At 54.5% G+C, this 15,449-nt stretch overlaps 1 protein-coding gene across 1 annotated transcript in view; it reads right to left on the minus strand.

Moving 5' to 3' along the window:
- WHRN (whirlin) overlaps positions 1-15,449 on the minus strand; it is a 91,261-nt gene that overhangs the window by 3,250 nt on the left and 72,562 nt on the right. Inside the window, exons 8-9 of the mRNA XM_018052669.1 lie at positions 2,053-2,124; positions 310-847 (exon numbers count right to left, since the gene is read on the minus strand). Coding sequence (XP_017908158.1) covers positions 310-847; positions 2,053-2,124 — 610 coding nt within the window. The remainder of the gene's footprint in view (positions 1-309; positions 848-2,052; positions 2,125-15,449) is intronic.

Genomic DNA, 15,449 nt, shown 5'->3' on the forward strand with positions numbered 1-15,449 from the left:
CAGTTACAGAACTGTTCCAGCCCCCATGGGACAGCCCAGCAGCCCGCCCACAGTCAGACAGCCAGTGACAGCAGAGCTGGGACTCACATTCCAGCCTCTGCCTCCAAAGCCCCTCCGGGCGGGCTCGGAGCCCTGTTCCCCGGCTCCCCTGACCTTTAATGGGGGAGGACTGGGTTCGAAGGCCTCCCACTGGGAGAGCGCCTGGCCCCACCTGAGCTGTGTCAATGAGCAGATCAATCCCCCAGTGGGACACCCCTAAGGTGACGCAGCGGCCCCCGAGCCCAGCCCACCGGGGCCTGCGATACTCACTGCGTGTTTGGGGCAGCGCCCTCACTTCATTCACGTCTGGCTCGCTGTCCGGGCGGTGCACCTCCACCAGGACAAAATGCTGGTTCGTGCCCGCCTGGTCTGGGCGGCTGGAGGGGGAGGGTGGGGAAAGGCCACCGCCAGACAACGTGGCCTCTGCGGGGGGGCTTTTCAGGTGCGGGGGTGACTGGACCCGCGGGAAGGGGCCAATGGGGTGCTGGTTGACCAGGGCCAGGTGGGTGTCCAGCGGCCTCTTGGAGCCGGGGTTGGCCGGGGAGATGGAGGCGTAGATGGGGGAGGAGGGCGAGTCCTGTGCTGTGGGGGCCTCCGGCACAGGAGCGGTACCCGCGGGCGGGCTCCTGTTCCGTGGAGCTGAGAAGACGATGCCCGAGTGGGAAGACGCGGAGGAAGGCGGCTGGAGGTCCTCTCTGCCTGGCTTCCTCGGCTGGATGAGGAGGTGGTCGTGGCCTTGGGTCAGAGGGGGAGGGGGAGGCGGCGGCTTATAGCTAGGCAGCCCCTTGGAGGTGGACTTGACATCATCCTGCCAAAAGACCCAACAGGAATAGAAGGAGTCAGAGCCCATTGCGGCCGTTAGAGGGGAGACCCGAGCGCCCCAGTGCGCCGGACCCCGGCTGGAATTCTGTCCTTGCTCTATTAGCTCCTGGCCACGCTGCTCTGAATAATGCAACACCCGAGTGGAAAACTTCTCCTAGCATCTGAGCAGCTGATAAGCATCGGGATCTTGTCTCTGGGGATGGCATCGTTACCTTCAGGAACTGAAGTTCTTGGCATCGGCCAGGGCTTGTCACAGGGAACGGGACTTAATTAGAGGCGGGATGCAAAGATGAAAACAGAAGAGGCCTCTCGGGCTTTTCTCTTTAGGGGATTAGCATGGCTCCTGGAGCCTGGAGATGTGACAGGACTGATGGGTAGAAGGTGGACAGAGGTGTGCCAGGCTGCTGTGTGGCCCTGGGCAGGGCACAGCACTTCTCTGAGTGCACCTCGGGGCCATGGAGGAAAGACCTACTCAGCAGAGTCGTGGGGAGGTGAGCAGTAGCGCGTGTGCTGCACTAGCAAGGGGCCTGAGATCCAGCAGGTGCATGGTGAGAGGAAGACTCTGTCGTCACTGTGCCCCTCCCTGTGCCAGCATCCAGCACTGGCATGGCTCTGTTCCCGATGTTTTACTTAGAATAACTGATTTGCCCCTTGTTGCGGGCTTAGGGGTGGTACACTATTATTACACCCCATTTTACAGATGGGGAAGCTGAGGCACAGAGCAGTTGAGAAAGTTGCCCAAAGTCACACAGTCAGCGGCACAGGGTGGGATTTGGACCTGGCAGTCTGGCTTCAGCGCCCAGGCCATTCGAAAGCCACGTGAGTCAGATCAGAAAGCAGACTCTCCGGACTGCTGCTGAGTGCGCATGGGCGTGAGATCACGTTTCACCCGCTTTCCCAGCGCAGTCACAGGGCCTCCTTGAGAAGCGCTCTCATCACACACTTCATGCTTCAGTCCTTGCTATGATAACGTTTAGATAACGTATCAAAAGTAACACCAACTCAGCAAACAGTCAAACAGCCTGACAGTCCTGCCTCAAAATCCTGAAACTCGCTGAGAGCTCTTCGCTGAGGGCTTCAGTCCCCTCCCTGTGGTCTCACCAGGGAGCCAGCCCCCAGGGGCCTGAAAATACAATGAGACCCAGGAGGGGGAAAATACAATGACAGGGTCTTCCCAGAGGGGGGTCTCACCAGGGAAACGTCTGAAAGGGTGTTCACATTGCCCTGGACAGCCTCCCCTGTCTCCTCCAGGTCCAGAGTGTTCTAGAACAGAGAAGAAAGCCCCGTGAGCAAATACACATTGAGGGGGAAAACCACTTTGCTCTCTAGGACACAGAACTCTGCAGGCCCTAAGACACCTTCGTGGGGCTTCTGTGTTTCCTGACAAGCCCCACTCCGTGGGAACTTATATGGTAAAACGAATGACGATTTTCCTGCCTTTCACTTTGAAATCAATTTCAAGCAGTTCAATTTCTTGGAGACTTTCCAGACCTCCCCGGAACTACGTAGAAACGCTGCGGGGTGGCTTTGGCCTTGACTGGCAATCCCTGAAGCTCGGCCCATGCTCAACAGGCTCAACTTCTCAACCCAAGGGTTCTCTCTCCACGATTCCTGACAGAACCCCAGGGAGGTGTGAAAACGGCAAGTGAGGGGTGGATGGGGAAGGTCTCTAGCTCTTTTTAATTAATCAGTTACTCGTTTATTTTGGCTGCATTGGGTCTTAGCTGTCGCATGCGGGATCTTTCATTGTTGTGCCCAGGCTTCCTTCTAGTTGTGGCTGGCGGGCTTAGTTGCTCCCTAGCAGGCATGTAACATTTTAGTTCCCCAAACAGCGATTGAACCCGTGTCCCCTACACTGAAAGGAAGATTCTTAACCACTGGACCACCAGGGAAGTCCTTCTGTCTCTGTTTTAATTTTAAGGGTTTTAATGGTGTATCCTGGGGGAGGGGGGAAGGGTTATGGTTTCAGTGGCGCTTATTTTGCAAAGATGCTCATTTCTTCCTTCTTTTCCTAACTAACCAGATGCCTAATGCTTCCTCAAGTGACACTGAGCTGCCGTAAGGCCATGGCTAGACACCCCACACCAGGAGGTTGAGCAGAGCTCTTCTTTAAACTCCTGAGGGGGCTCCTGAGGGCTCTGCAGTCACTTCTCTCCACACCGCAGGACTCAGGATGGCAACAAACGTCCCTGACCATCACCCAGCTCAAGTCTCAAGTTCAGGGATTAATACTGAGCAGTCTCAGTGCTCCTGACTGAGGGCCTGGGGACTTAGAGGAAGCGAGACACCTCCCCTGCCTTCAGTAGCTTAGAGATGGTGTGCGTGCTCAGCTGCTCAATCGTGCACGACTCTTTGTGATCCCAGGGACTGTAACTCGCCAGTTTCCTCTGTCCATAGGATTCTCCAGGCAAGAATACTGGAGTGGGCTGCTGTGTCCTCCTCCAGAGGATCTTCCCAACTCGGGGATCAAACTCGAGTCTCTTGTATCTCCTGCACGGGCAGGCAGATTCTTTACCATTGCCCCACCTAGGAAGCCATCGAGACAGCAGGGTCAACACAAATAAGGCAGGAGGAGGCTGCACAGGGTGAGGAAACACAGTTAGATAATGCAGCTAAGGAAGGGTCATCTAGGAAGTCTTCCTGGAGGAAGGAGCACAGGTTAAAGCTGGGCAAAGGAAAGAATGATGGGTGTTTCAGAGGGAGGGATGTGCATAAAGCTGGGAGGACAGAGGATGCTTGAGAATCTTCAGGGGTTCTACAGCAGTCAAGAGCTGCTTAGACCTAAGCCTGAGGACAGTGGGTTGCCATGGAGATGTAGTCAGGTCTGCCTTGGAAGAAGATCCCCTTTGCTCACTTCCTTTCGAGTCACGCGAGAGCTGTGCAGGCATGTCAGGGTTTTTATACTGGCTCTTCCTTCTGTCTGGAACATTCTTCCCCAGAACTATCCGCAAAGCGAGCTCTGTTTGTTCACCTCCTTCAAGACCTTACTCAAATATCACCTCCACAAAAAGATCTACTCCGACAGTTCAGTTCAGTTCAGTTCAGTCGCTCAGTCATGTCTGACTCTTTGCGACCCCATGAATCGCAGCACGCCAGGCCTCCCTGTCCCACCTAAAATCACAACCTTCACCCCTGCCCTGCTTTATTTTTCTCCTTTGCACTGATCACACTGTTCCTTACCAGCAGCCAGGATGTAATCTTGAAACACAAGTCAGATGACGTCTCAGGCCAGCTCATAACCCTCCAGGCTCTTTCCATCTTAAGTGGAGGAAATTCCAAACTGCATTCACTGGGCGCAATGAATTCTGGGCCCTTTCTTGCCACTCTTGCCGCAGGATGGGACGGTTCCTGCCTCAGGGCCTTCGCACTTGCTGCTCTGCCTGCTTAGTGCTCCTGGTTCACTCCCTTGTTTTAGGCCTTGGTGAGGCTTTCTTTGACCAGCCCTGTTTCAAACAGCACCCCCTCCACCCTCACAACTCTGTCTAACCCTTGACCCTGCTTCATTTTTCTGTGTAAGATTTAGCACCACCTGATGGGGTACTATTGATTTGCTCATTGTATGTCTTCCTACTAGGTAAACTCCTCAGAGGCAGGACTTGTGACCACCTGGTCCCTACTGTATTCAGGATAGTGTATTCAGGATAGAGACTGCTTGATAAATATTTATTGAGCAAACTAATTAATCCATGAATGAATTGATGGGTGAATGAATTAATCAATGACTCTGGCTGTTATGGGGAGGAGGCCTGAGTAGACATAGAATCGAGCCAGGCTGCTACCGTAGGTCGTGGAGAGCAGCGGTGATGGTCTGAATGAAAGTGAAGGTATAACGAGAGTGAAGGTGTGGGGGGATGGGAGGAGCCCCCTGACTCCATGCCCCCAGAGCAGAGGCTGCCAGGTCACTCCATGCTGATCCTTGTCTCAAATAAGCCTCCTGAAGCCCTGAGTATTCTGGGCAGGCACCATGGGAACCCACCGGCCAACAAGATGCTCTGTCCTCCCAAGCATGAGCCTTTCTCACCCAGGACACCTCATCTGGTCTTGTGACGCCTCTGGGGCAGTGTCAGGCCAGGTCAACTGCCTTTTACCAGCAAACCTGAGCTTGTGCAAACATCCTGACATCTCCTGCCCACCCCACTCTGATCTCTCACATACCACTTCACAGGAAGTGTTCTTGACGGCCTTGGTGATACAAGGACAGGGGGCACCCTTGAGAAGGGGAGAGCTGCTCCTTCCCACCTTGATCAGAGGCACCAGTTCTGGCTTCTCTGAGATCACTCCCAGCTCTGCCACTCACAGCTGAGTGACGGTGGACAACCCACTGGACTGCTCTGTGCCTCAGTGTCCTCATCTGTAAGGCGGGGAAACAGCAGTCCCTCCCTCATGGAGTTGATGCATTAACACTTGAAAAGTGCTCAAACAGAGCCTGGCACAGTATCTGAAGGGAAGTGGCTGTCACACTAGAACCCTGGGATCTTATAAATCTGCCCCAGGAACTGAATGGCTGCACGTGCCCTGGCCTAGGTGAACACTTCGATGGAAGGAAACAGTGGTCCTCCGATACACCCCCTCCCCCAAAACCGTAATGTGTCCAGTGCTCCCAGGAGTCAGTCCGCCTGGGCAAACAAGCCATCTAGGGTGAAGGTGAATGGCAAGGCAGGCAGGTTACATGCAATGACTTCCCAAGACTGGGCAGTCATTGCCTTGGCCTCAGCAGGAGGCCCCAAGGAGGTCAGAGACCTGGGAGGTGTCTATAGCAAGGACGAGAGGGGCCTCCATCACCTGAAATGTAGCTAGCTACTGCCGCCTGCCCCTAAAACTCAGCCTGCAGACACCCTGGGGGCTTAGATGACAGTCCATGGTTGGACCAAAGATATGGGATTCTGTCCTGTTCTGGTATCAGGAGCTTTGAACATTCATTTAGTTGATCAACAAGCATTTAACAGGCAGCCTTGACTTATGAGGAAAGCTCATGGGGATAAAAGATGAGCAGGTCCCTGTGTTCCCAACACCCACCAGAGGGCCATGCACACAGGAGCTGCCCACAAACTCTTGTTCGGAATCACTGATGGAAGCTGGCGTTGCGATAGGGCCAAAGGGAGGGAGCAAGGAAAGGACCCGGAGTCTGATAACACAAGCACGTCTTCGCCCAGCACTACAGGGCGGGTGTGACTTTCTCTTAGAAAGGGCATGGGAGAACTCCAAACTGGCAGGCCTTGCTGCATGCTAGACCCCTGCTGGGCATTTTATTTACATGGTCTCACTGATTCTCCTTATGACCCTGTAAGGTAGGCACTCTGATTGTCCCGGCTCACAATTTTTACACTTAAGCTCAGAGAGAGCAGTGACTTGTCCAAGGCAACAGGACTATTCTACAGCAGATTAGGTTTCTAACCCACATCAGGGTGACCCCAAAGCCCATGCAACCTTAGCGGGACCCCAGAATTAGATGCTGTAAGAACCAAGGGACTCCAGGAGGAGGACCCTCTCTGAAACAAGAAAGAACAAGGCCATCGCTGGCCCCTGACCTCAGCCACTCCCTGTTATTAATGGCATCCTGGAGCCAAGAGGGAAGGCAGGGATGGACGGGCGGGAGGGTGAAGGTGGAGTGTGGACAGGCGTCCAGCCCTGGGAGGAAGGCCTGAAGTAGAGCAAACGGCAGACGGGTTGGAGCCTAGCCTTGCCAGACTCCATCTGCTGGATCCAGACGCTCAGGAGCCCCAAGTCCCCGAGCCATGTTCCTTGTGCGTCTGAAATAGCTGCAGACAGCAGGCTAAGAACCCAGGGGATGCGTCAGCAGAAACGCTTCCGGGACAGGCTTCGAGAAGAGGATCAAGGTCAGAGCTCACGCAGGAGCCAGCCGGAGCATCTTGGCCTTCTTCCCATCCCCCTCTCAGCCCCAGCTGCTCAGTGGTCGGGGGAGGCTCCTCCTGCACCCACGGAGGCCAGAGACGAGCTGAGGGATTAGATCTGGTAGCTCAATTAATCCTGCCCGGTGGGACTCTTTTTCATCAGTTCTACAGCTGAGGTGACTGAGGCCCAGAGACGGAAGGCCACTTGCCCAAGGTCACACAGCAAGGACAGAGCAGAAAGCTGAACCCTATTTAAGGTCTGAGTCTGTCATCCAGAGGACTTCCCACGAGAGCCGGGATGCCCTCAGGACCTGCGGCGGTGGCTCCCTCACCCCCTTCCTCCTCAAATCTGTGGCGGTTCAGGAAATCTCCCTTTCAGAGAGAACTCGTTATTTTTATTTTTTTGTCTGAGTTGGCCCAATCAGGGTTCTAGATATTCCAGGGTCTGGTTTGGGGGCACTGTGGGGCAAAAATGAAATGAAATCATGAGGGGCCATCACCCGAGCTGGCCTCTGCCAGATGGGATCATGGTTCTGGAAACAGAGGCCCCAAAAGCCTTGGGTGGCCCAGGTACCACCCCCAGCAGAAGAAGGCTCTCTGCTCCCCACCCCCTCCTCCCCTCTCTCTCCCCTCCTCACTCAGCCCCTCTCTCCCCTGGGCTCCGCTACCCCGCCCTCTCTTTACAAGGGGAGGGCTCTTACATAAAGGTGCTATTTTCAGCTCTTTGTTCCTCTGGCTTCTTTACTCTGAAGTCTGGACAACAGGCTCCCCAACACCTCTGCCCCCCACCCCTGCCGAATGCACCAGAGGCCCAAGGCTGGGAGTGCCCTCCTCTCTCTGTCTCTGGAAAATTGAGGCAGGGAGTCCCAGCGGCTTCTGGAAGGTTGCAGCGGTGGTGGGGGCGGGGGGCGCGGGGGGGGGGGGGGTTGCTGCTGAGCGGAAGAGGGCCATGGGAGAGAGACAAACTACAGAAGGGGGAGTGAGCATCAGAGAGGACAAAGAAGGGAGGAGACGGGGAGAAAAGACCAAGAAGAGGAGGCCAAAGGGAGGAAGAGGAGGAAAAGCCAGAGGCGGTGGCCCTGCCGGAGCTGGAGAAGAGGAGCTTGTCGGCCCAGCCACAGTGTGGGCAGTGGGGGCAGGAGTGACCGCAGCCAGCGGAGCCAGAGAGTCCTGGCATTCTTGGGGGGCAGAGGAGGGGACAGTGAAGGGGACAGGTCTGGGGATCCAAAAGGATCGAGGGGTGGACCCCGGGCGCTGGCTGTGCTGATGGAGACCCATCGATCGAACAGCCCCCAGCCTCTCTGAGCACTGGCCTGGGTGGAAGTCTGGATGCTGGAGGGAAGGGCAGAGACAGGGCAGGGAGAGGACCGGTCCCCACACTCACAGAGGGCTGGGAGCCCGCGCTCACCGACCAGGCTGAGGCCATGGGGACCGGCATGGGGTCTTTGAGCAGCTGGCCCACTGCTGCTACCATGTTCAGCCACCGAAGCACAGAAGCAGAAAGGGCCCAGGGAAGCCAGTGCACAAAGTCCTCCCGAGACGAGGGTGTCCCTCGTCCCAGCACAGCCCAGACTTCCTTCTACCCCTTTGCATCTCCCTCCCAACGCTCTTAAGAAAAGGATGTCATTCAGCGGACAGAGGGCATGAAGCAGAGTCTCCAGGTCAGGCCCAGAAATGGAAAGCAGGGCTTCAGGAAGGAGTCTGAACTTGCTTGGAGGAATACCCTGGATCCTTTATTTTCATTAACCTCTAACTGAAATGGAGCATCTCCTTCCATTATGAGGGGAGGCAACACAGCCTTGTGGAATCAGCAGTGCCTGGGACACTGTCACAGCTCTTTCATATCACACTGCAGATGCTGCAAAGTCCCATTTATGCTCATCACGGCCTCATAATTGCCGCTGTTACCGACGTGCCATCAGACCTTGTCATGGGGCATACTAAGAAAAAAACCACACCTTTCAATATTTCTTCCCATCTTTGAAAACAGCATTTTATGATGTTTCCTTTGTCATTCTACATGTTTTCTTTTTAAACATTTAAAACTGTTACTCTGAGAAAGGTCCCCAGGGCTTGGCCAGCCTGCCAGAGGGGTCCATGGCACAGAAAAGGTGAACCCCCCTCCACCAGTCCTAAAGCAGCGTTTAGTCTATCTCTCCTAGGTGGTAGCTGGAAAAACGCAGGCTCCGAGGGGAGCAGGGGCTGGCCACGTTCCAGCAGGCTCTGACCTCCATGGACTTGGTTTTGTTTTCTGGAAGCAGTTCCCAGCACCCCCAGTCCCCACACAGAGGGGAGGATGCACCTCAATGCCCAGGCTTGGAGGAAGGGTCCTTATTTCACTCACCGGCCCAGGCAAAGCTGCACCCACCCAGAGGGTTACTAACATCCTCTGGTGAATCTACGGTTCTGGGGAGGTAAGGGGCATTGCTGAGGCCTCTCGGAAGGAAATGGGATGTTCTACTCAAGGGAAAAGACTAATTCCAGCTTCACCGTGTCCCTGTCTGTGCACGGGGCAGCTTCCCTGGAGAGGGGCTATAGACAGCACGTCTGTGTGAATGAAAACATTGCTGCCGTAGCAGTAAACAAAGGATGCGGCGGCCACCAAGCCACCACATTAGAGCCGTGGGCCCCGAGGGAACTCCGGGTGAGAAAATACAGGATACTGGCCCCAGAGAGCTGAGGTGCATAGCCAAGGAATGGTTTCAGTGAGCCCAGACTCTTGCATCTTCCCATATACAGAAAAGCATCAAATTCCTTGAGATACCTGGTTTTCTTTAACGAGCAGTAATCTCTTGAGGGTCTGACTACCTGATTTTTGTTGCAAAAACTCCTATATATCCTGGCTCCTCTGGCCCTTGCCTCTTTGGAGCAGTCTCCTGAGTTTTCTGAGATGTTATGTCCTCAGTTCTCTCCACCAAGTAAAACACAACTCTCAACTTCTAGGCTGTGAATATTTTTAAAGTTGATACCGTATAAATAAGGAGCAACAGTGACTGGGCTCCATAGATGGGCTCCTTCCTGCTCCTCCACTAGGGAGGGGTCTGCCTAGCAGAGGACCTAACCCAACCAGGTTGGACCAGAGGCCGATTGCAGTAGGTGGGATGTCAACCTCTCATCACTTGCTCCCTCTTTCTGGGAAGGGGTGCTTTAACAGTCAGGGGTCTCTGCAGCAGGAGGCATCCAAAACAGGCTGGAGCTTCTCCATCCTCCTCTGGCCCCGGCTGAGCAGGAAGGCATGGAGGCCAAGGGGAAGAGGCTGGCGCTACCAAGTGCTGACAGCCACGCCCATACCCCCTTCTCGCCTTATTGCAGGGGAGACGGCAATGGCCTTTAGAGGCAGTGACCCCAGCCCAAGCATCCTTTGACAAGATGGGGAGCCCCTTTTGAGACACATGAGGGGCCTGGAGGGCAAATCCAGGAGGAGGAAGGCTCTGGTTAAGGCCCTCAGCAGGGCAAGTTCCCCTGAACCCCGACCTCAATGACATCTACCTGGTGGGCACAAGGTTGGCCTTGGCCTCTCAACCCCTTTCCCTCTGCAGTTCTCTGCAGTGCCCTTTGCCAGCCCTAATTTCCTTCCTTCCTTCCTTCTTTTCTTTCGCTGAGCTGGGTCTTAGTTGAGGCATGTGGGATCTTGACTTGCAGCACGCAAACTCTTAGTTGCAGCAATGTGGGATCTAGTTCCTTGACCAGGAGTCAAATCCAGGTCTGCTGCATTGGAAGCTTGGCGTCTTAGCCCCTGGACCACCAGGGAAGTCCTTGCTGGCCTTTAGAGTATCAACAGAACCAACTTCTGAGTATCCCACACCCTGGATCTCACTTGATCTCCACAGCAACCCACAGATGGCTGATCTTATCAGCCAATTGTACAGATGCAGGAGCTGAGGCTTCAAAAGCTTAAGTCACCTGCCCAAGGTGACGCGGCTACCAGTTGGGAGAGCCAACCCTAGTGTGTGAGATTCCAGAGCCTGTTCATTTAAGCCCCTCTGCCTCAGGCCTCCTTGCACCAGATGAGGAATTCAAGAAATGTCAGGCAGCCCTTTCTTCTTTTACAAAGCTCTCCTGGCCAACATCTTTATGGGAGGGTGATGATACTGTCTGGAGGCGGCAGAAAACTCCCAGGGCTGACTATCTATTAGACAAATGGAAACTAAACACAATTTGTTGAAGCGGGAGGCTGCATCTGATTTCCTCTGATCGATTGTGTCTGGTTTGAGGGAAAACGGCTGCAGAAGGAGCCGTGTTGAACCTGGGATGGATAACCCGTGCAGTGCGACCCAGGGACTCTGGGCTAAATGGGAACTGGCTCCAACTGGGGCATCCGTCTGGGGCATCTGGGTCACAAGAGCCAGCCGCCTGCCACCCTGCCCGTCTGAGCGCCAGAGCAGAGGACAGTTTCCTATGACAGAGGAGGTAACTGTTTAGGAGGCTGGAAAGGGAGACGGTGATCCTGAGTGACCAGGGAATGAGGTTTCATTCCAGTTCCTGCTTCGCATTTCCTTGGCCTCCACCCTGTCCCAGGCCCTGGGCTGGCACTGGGGACACAGACAGGAGAAAGCTGAGGTCCCTGCCAGTGGACCCCACCAGCTCTCCTTGTGTGCCAAAGAAAACACTCAGCCAGAGGTTAAAGCAACGGGGCGGGCATTTTAACGGAGACATGAAAAATGCGTGTGTTTCCTGGGCGAAATAATTTTTGTACATGAGCAAGAAATGTTTTGAGTTGATGTCCATCTAGATCATGGGGGTTGTTTGTTACTCAGCATCTCTGCAGCAAAAGCTCACTCATACATGGTGGTTTTGTGGGCTAGTGCTGGGCACGTAGCAGGGAATAAGTGAATGTCATTTCAACCCCTCAGGAAGAGGTTCCTTAGGAGGAATGATGCAACCCTTGTTCAAAAACAGGGAAGCAGTGGGAACACAGGGCAGCCATTCCTTGTACTGCCTCTCCTGGAATATTTTCTAGACTCTCTCGACAGAGAGGACTCTCAGGGTTGGAGGAGCTTTGGGAGCCTACCTGGGTTGTACAGATGGGAAGACAGGCCGGTGGTGGGTGAGGGGCTTTCCCAAGGGCGCCACTGCATGGTGGGGACAGGGCAGAGGAAGGGTGTGGGCTCCTACCTCCAGGATGGGTCTGGTGCCCTGCATTCCCACACAGAGGGGCTTCCAGGAGGAGGTGTCTGTCCTGTGGCTTCGCATGCAGGCAGCGTGGGGCGTCTAGCCTGAGACCTGCTGTGTGTGTTTGGAGGGAGGGGGTTCCCAAGAGACACTGAGGCCACGGTTGACCAGGAAGCAGGAAGAGCTGGCCCCTGTAGAGCCTGTTATCACATCTCTTAGCAACTCGGGCTGCACAAGCTCCCCAGCACCTGCCTGGGAATGAACCTGTTTTTGGTTCAAACCCACACTCGTCCACTCTCCACCAGCAGCGGCATCCAGGTACAACTAAGGCAGACCAGTCAGACCACGTCGGCCCCTGTTCCAACTTGCCAACAGCTCCCATCACACTCAGACACAAACTCCAAGTCCGCAGCACTAATCCGCCACTGCCCTTCCCTTCACTTACTGCTCCAGTGTTTGGCTTCGTGGACTTTGCTCAGACACTCTGGGTACCACCTCAAAGCCTTTGCACTTGCTGTTCCTTCTACTAGAAATGCTCTTCCCCCAGCTGTGGGCAGGACCATCTTCCTTCCCTCTTTCAGGTCCTACTCAGGTGTCACTTCCTGACCACGCCCCTTTCCTGTTTCATATTCTCTCCTCAGCACTTCTCACCACTTGGCACGCTGTGCGTTTCAGTTCTTTATCTGGTTTAGTCTGTCACTCCTGCTCCACTCTAAATCCCACAATGGAAAGGATTTCTGTGTTGCTCACCACTGTATTCCCAGCACTGCAACTGTGCAGACCCTGGAGCAATCACTCAATCAAAATTTGTTAACAGAACAAAAGGGAGATAAGGAGGAAGAGAGTAGAAACAGAGATGGATCGATAGATTGATAGGCAGATGATGCTTAACAAGGATCTGGTTGAGCTCCTTCAGGGAAGAATCCCAACCAGAGCGCAGTGTTAACAGCACCAGCTCAGAGGTAAGCAGGCCTGAGTTGGAATCCACACTCTACCGTTCGCTAGCTGAGCAACCTTGAGCAAGTCACTTCTCCCTGAGCCTCAGTCCTCTTCTCTGTAAAATGGAAATCATGGCAGTACTTGCCACATCTAGTTACCGAGAGGACCAAAGAAGATAGACTTGGAAAGCATTATCACCGTGCTATGGAGACTCCTGACATATGCCAGCTACCATTATTATTAAGAAAGGCCCAAATTATTAATGTGGACCAGGTTCTATGCAGAGCACTAGGGAATCAATGGTGGCTTCAGACACAGTTGCGCCCTCAAGCAGCCCATGGTTGAGGGGGGTAACTGACCAGGCTGGTAAATATTATTAAAATATAATGACACAGGAGCCATAAGAGCAGGAAGCCCTGGGGGCTGAAGGATCCAGACACTCAAAGTCACCCACCTCGAGAGGATCAGGGTTGTCTGCTTGGAAGAAGAGGCATGCGAGCTAAGGGCTGAAGCACACACAAGAGACAGCCATGCCATATGAAGTGGGAAACACATTCCAGACAGACTGTGTGGCACAGGCAAAGGCTGAGAGGTCTCCTGACAGCTCCAGAGCACAGAGCTGTCATCCTCGTTTATAAAATTGAGCTCAGGGAGGTGCAATCATTTCCTGAGGTCACACAGCAAGGAACTGGCAGAGCTGGGATCTGAACCACTGCAGAGCCTGAAAGCCCTGATGGACGGGCAAATAGGAGAGACAGAGAACACCAAGAAGAACCTGGTCTCCCCGCTGGGCTGGGTGTTGGCACAAAGGAGTGAGGGAAGGGCCACAGCCCCCTGCCTCCACCCCAGCTAAAGGATTCCCAGAGCCCCACTTGGCAAGAAGGACGGTACCTCCATCAGGTCTATAAGCCACAGCAGCCGCTCCTGGGGAGGAAGGGTGGGCAAAAGGCAAAAAGAAAAATACATCAAATAAACATAAGGGATGGAGTGGGCACAGCAAACCCCCTTCACACACACACTCACACACACTCACACTCACACTCATACACACACGGCAAAACAAGCAAAAATTCCCCAAACTTCTTTTCTCTTCACGTGGACTGCTTTGGGCAGGAATAAAGGAGGGATGAGGAAGACCCCACAGGGACAGTCAGCATGGCTTCATTCTAACTGCTTCCTAGAAGGAAACCAAGAAAGAACACTGTCCTTGAGAAGGGCCATCAGGAGATGGCCTGCCCCCTGGGGGCAACCCTGGGAGTCTCCAGCAGGTGAAGCTAGGATCATTATTCCCACTTGGCAGATGGGAAAACTGAGGCTAAGCAAAGGGAAGTGGCTTGTCCAAGGTCACATCTGTGGTTGAAAGGCAGAGCCTGAAGGAGTATCTTGTTAGGAAGCCTCCATCAGAGAAGACCCGGATTCCAGGGAAGCCCAGGCCCCATGTTGGCAGAGAACCTCAGCGCCTGTGAACAGGAGCCCAGGGCTGTGTGTGTGGAAGATGCCCAGTGCAGGATGACGTTTGGAAGGGGAATGGCAGAACCTCAGCCCTGTGCTTTCCAGAAGACCTCAAGTGTCTGCAAGGCCCTGGATACAGGGTGGTTACCCCGGCCAGGCTGGGAAACGGGGAAGAACAGACGCTTCCTCTGCCCTCCGAGTGTGGGCAGCATGTCTGGGAGGTTGCTTGTCCTTTACTCTCCCAACAAGCTGGGGAAAGGAGCATTGCTGCCCCAGTGCAAGGAGGGAGAGCCAGGCGCCGTGGAGGGAGGTGCCTTTCCACGTCGCTCTCCTGCCTGCACATGGCTCTCTTAGCACCTGCCTCCCAGAGCTCATCCTGACCTTGGTCAGTCCTGATTTGACATACCTGTGCTCTCCAGGAGGTCTCAGACTCATCAGTTCAGTTCAGCTGCTCAATTGTATCTGACTCTCTGTGACCCCATGGACTGCAGCACGCCAGGCCTCCCTGTCCATCACCAACTCCCAGAGTTTACTCAGACTCATAGTCATTCACATTTCAGAAGCTGGGAGACCCTTTCCATCTGTCCTACAAACTTCCTGCTCAAAATCATCCTGTAGCTTTTAAGAGCTGCGCCTTTCCCAGGGTGTTCCAATCTGGAGGGAAGGTGTCTTTGACAAGGCAGGGTCAACTGCCATAGCGGGGCCTCAGATGGTCAGGGACAGTGCCTTCCAGGTACAGGAGAGACCCAGGCGCTGAGCTGGGGCTGGGACCCCTGCCCTGAGCCCTTCCTGGGGATACACCTCCAAGTCCTGCAGCCTGGCCTGCCCTCGGGGCCTCAGGCTGCTGTGGCCAGAGTCACCAAGGACCTCAGGTCATTCTACTCACAGGGAGACCAAGGCCCAGAGAAGCTGGGCTTAAACCTAAGCCCCTTACCTCCCAGGCTAGAACACACCCAATCCCACCCACTGGATCTCTCATCCTCACTTCTAAAGGGATCATCCCAGAATTGCAGTATGCAACCCCCTAAGTTTTAGAGCAGTGATTTGTGGCTCCAGAAGCCCCACGTGGACATGCTTAAGCCAATCTCAGTGGAGCTGGACGCAGAGAGAAATGAACCCTCGGGCCAGGGCTCCGCAGCCTGAAGCCAGCTCGTCACCCGTGTGTGCTGTGTGCCACATCAGAGCCAGACACGCAGCCCCAGGTGGGGACAGCCTCCTCCCTGCCCCAGAAAT

This window comes from Capra hircus, chromosome 8 (assembly GCF_001704415.2).
Source record: "Capra hircus breed San Clemente chromosome 8, ASM170441v1, whole genome shotgun sequence".
NCBI lineage: Eukaryota > Metazoa > Chordata > Mammalia > Artiodactyla > Bovidae > Capra > Capra hircus.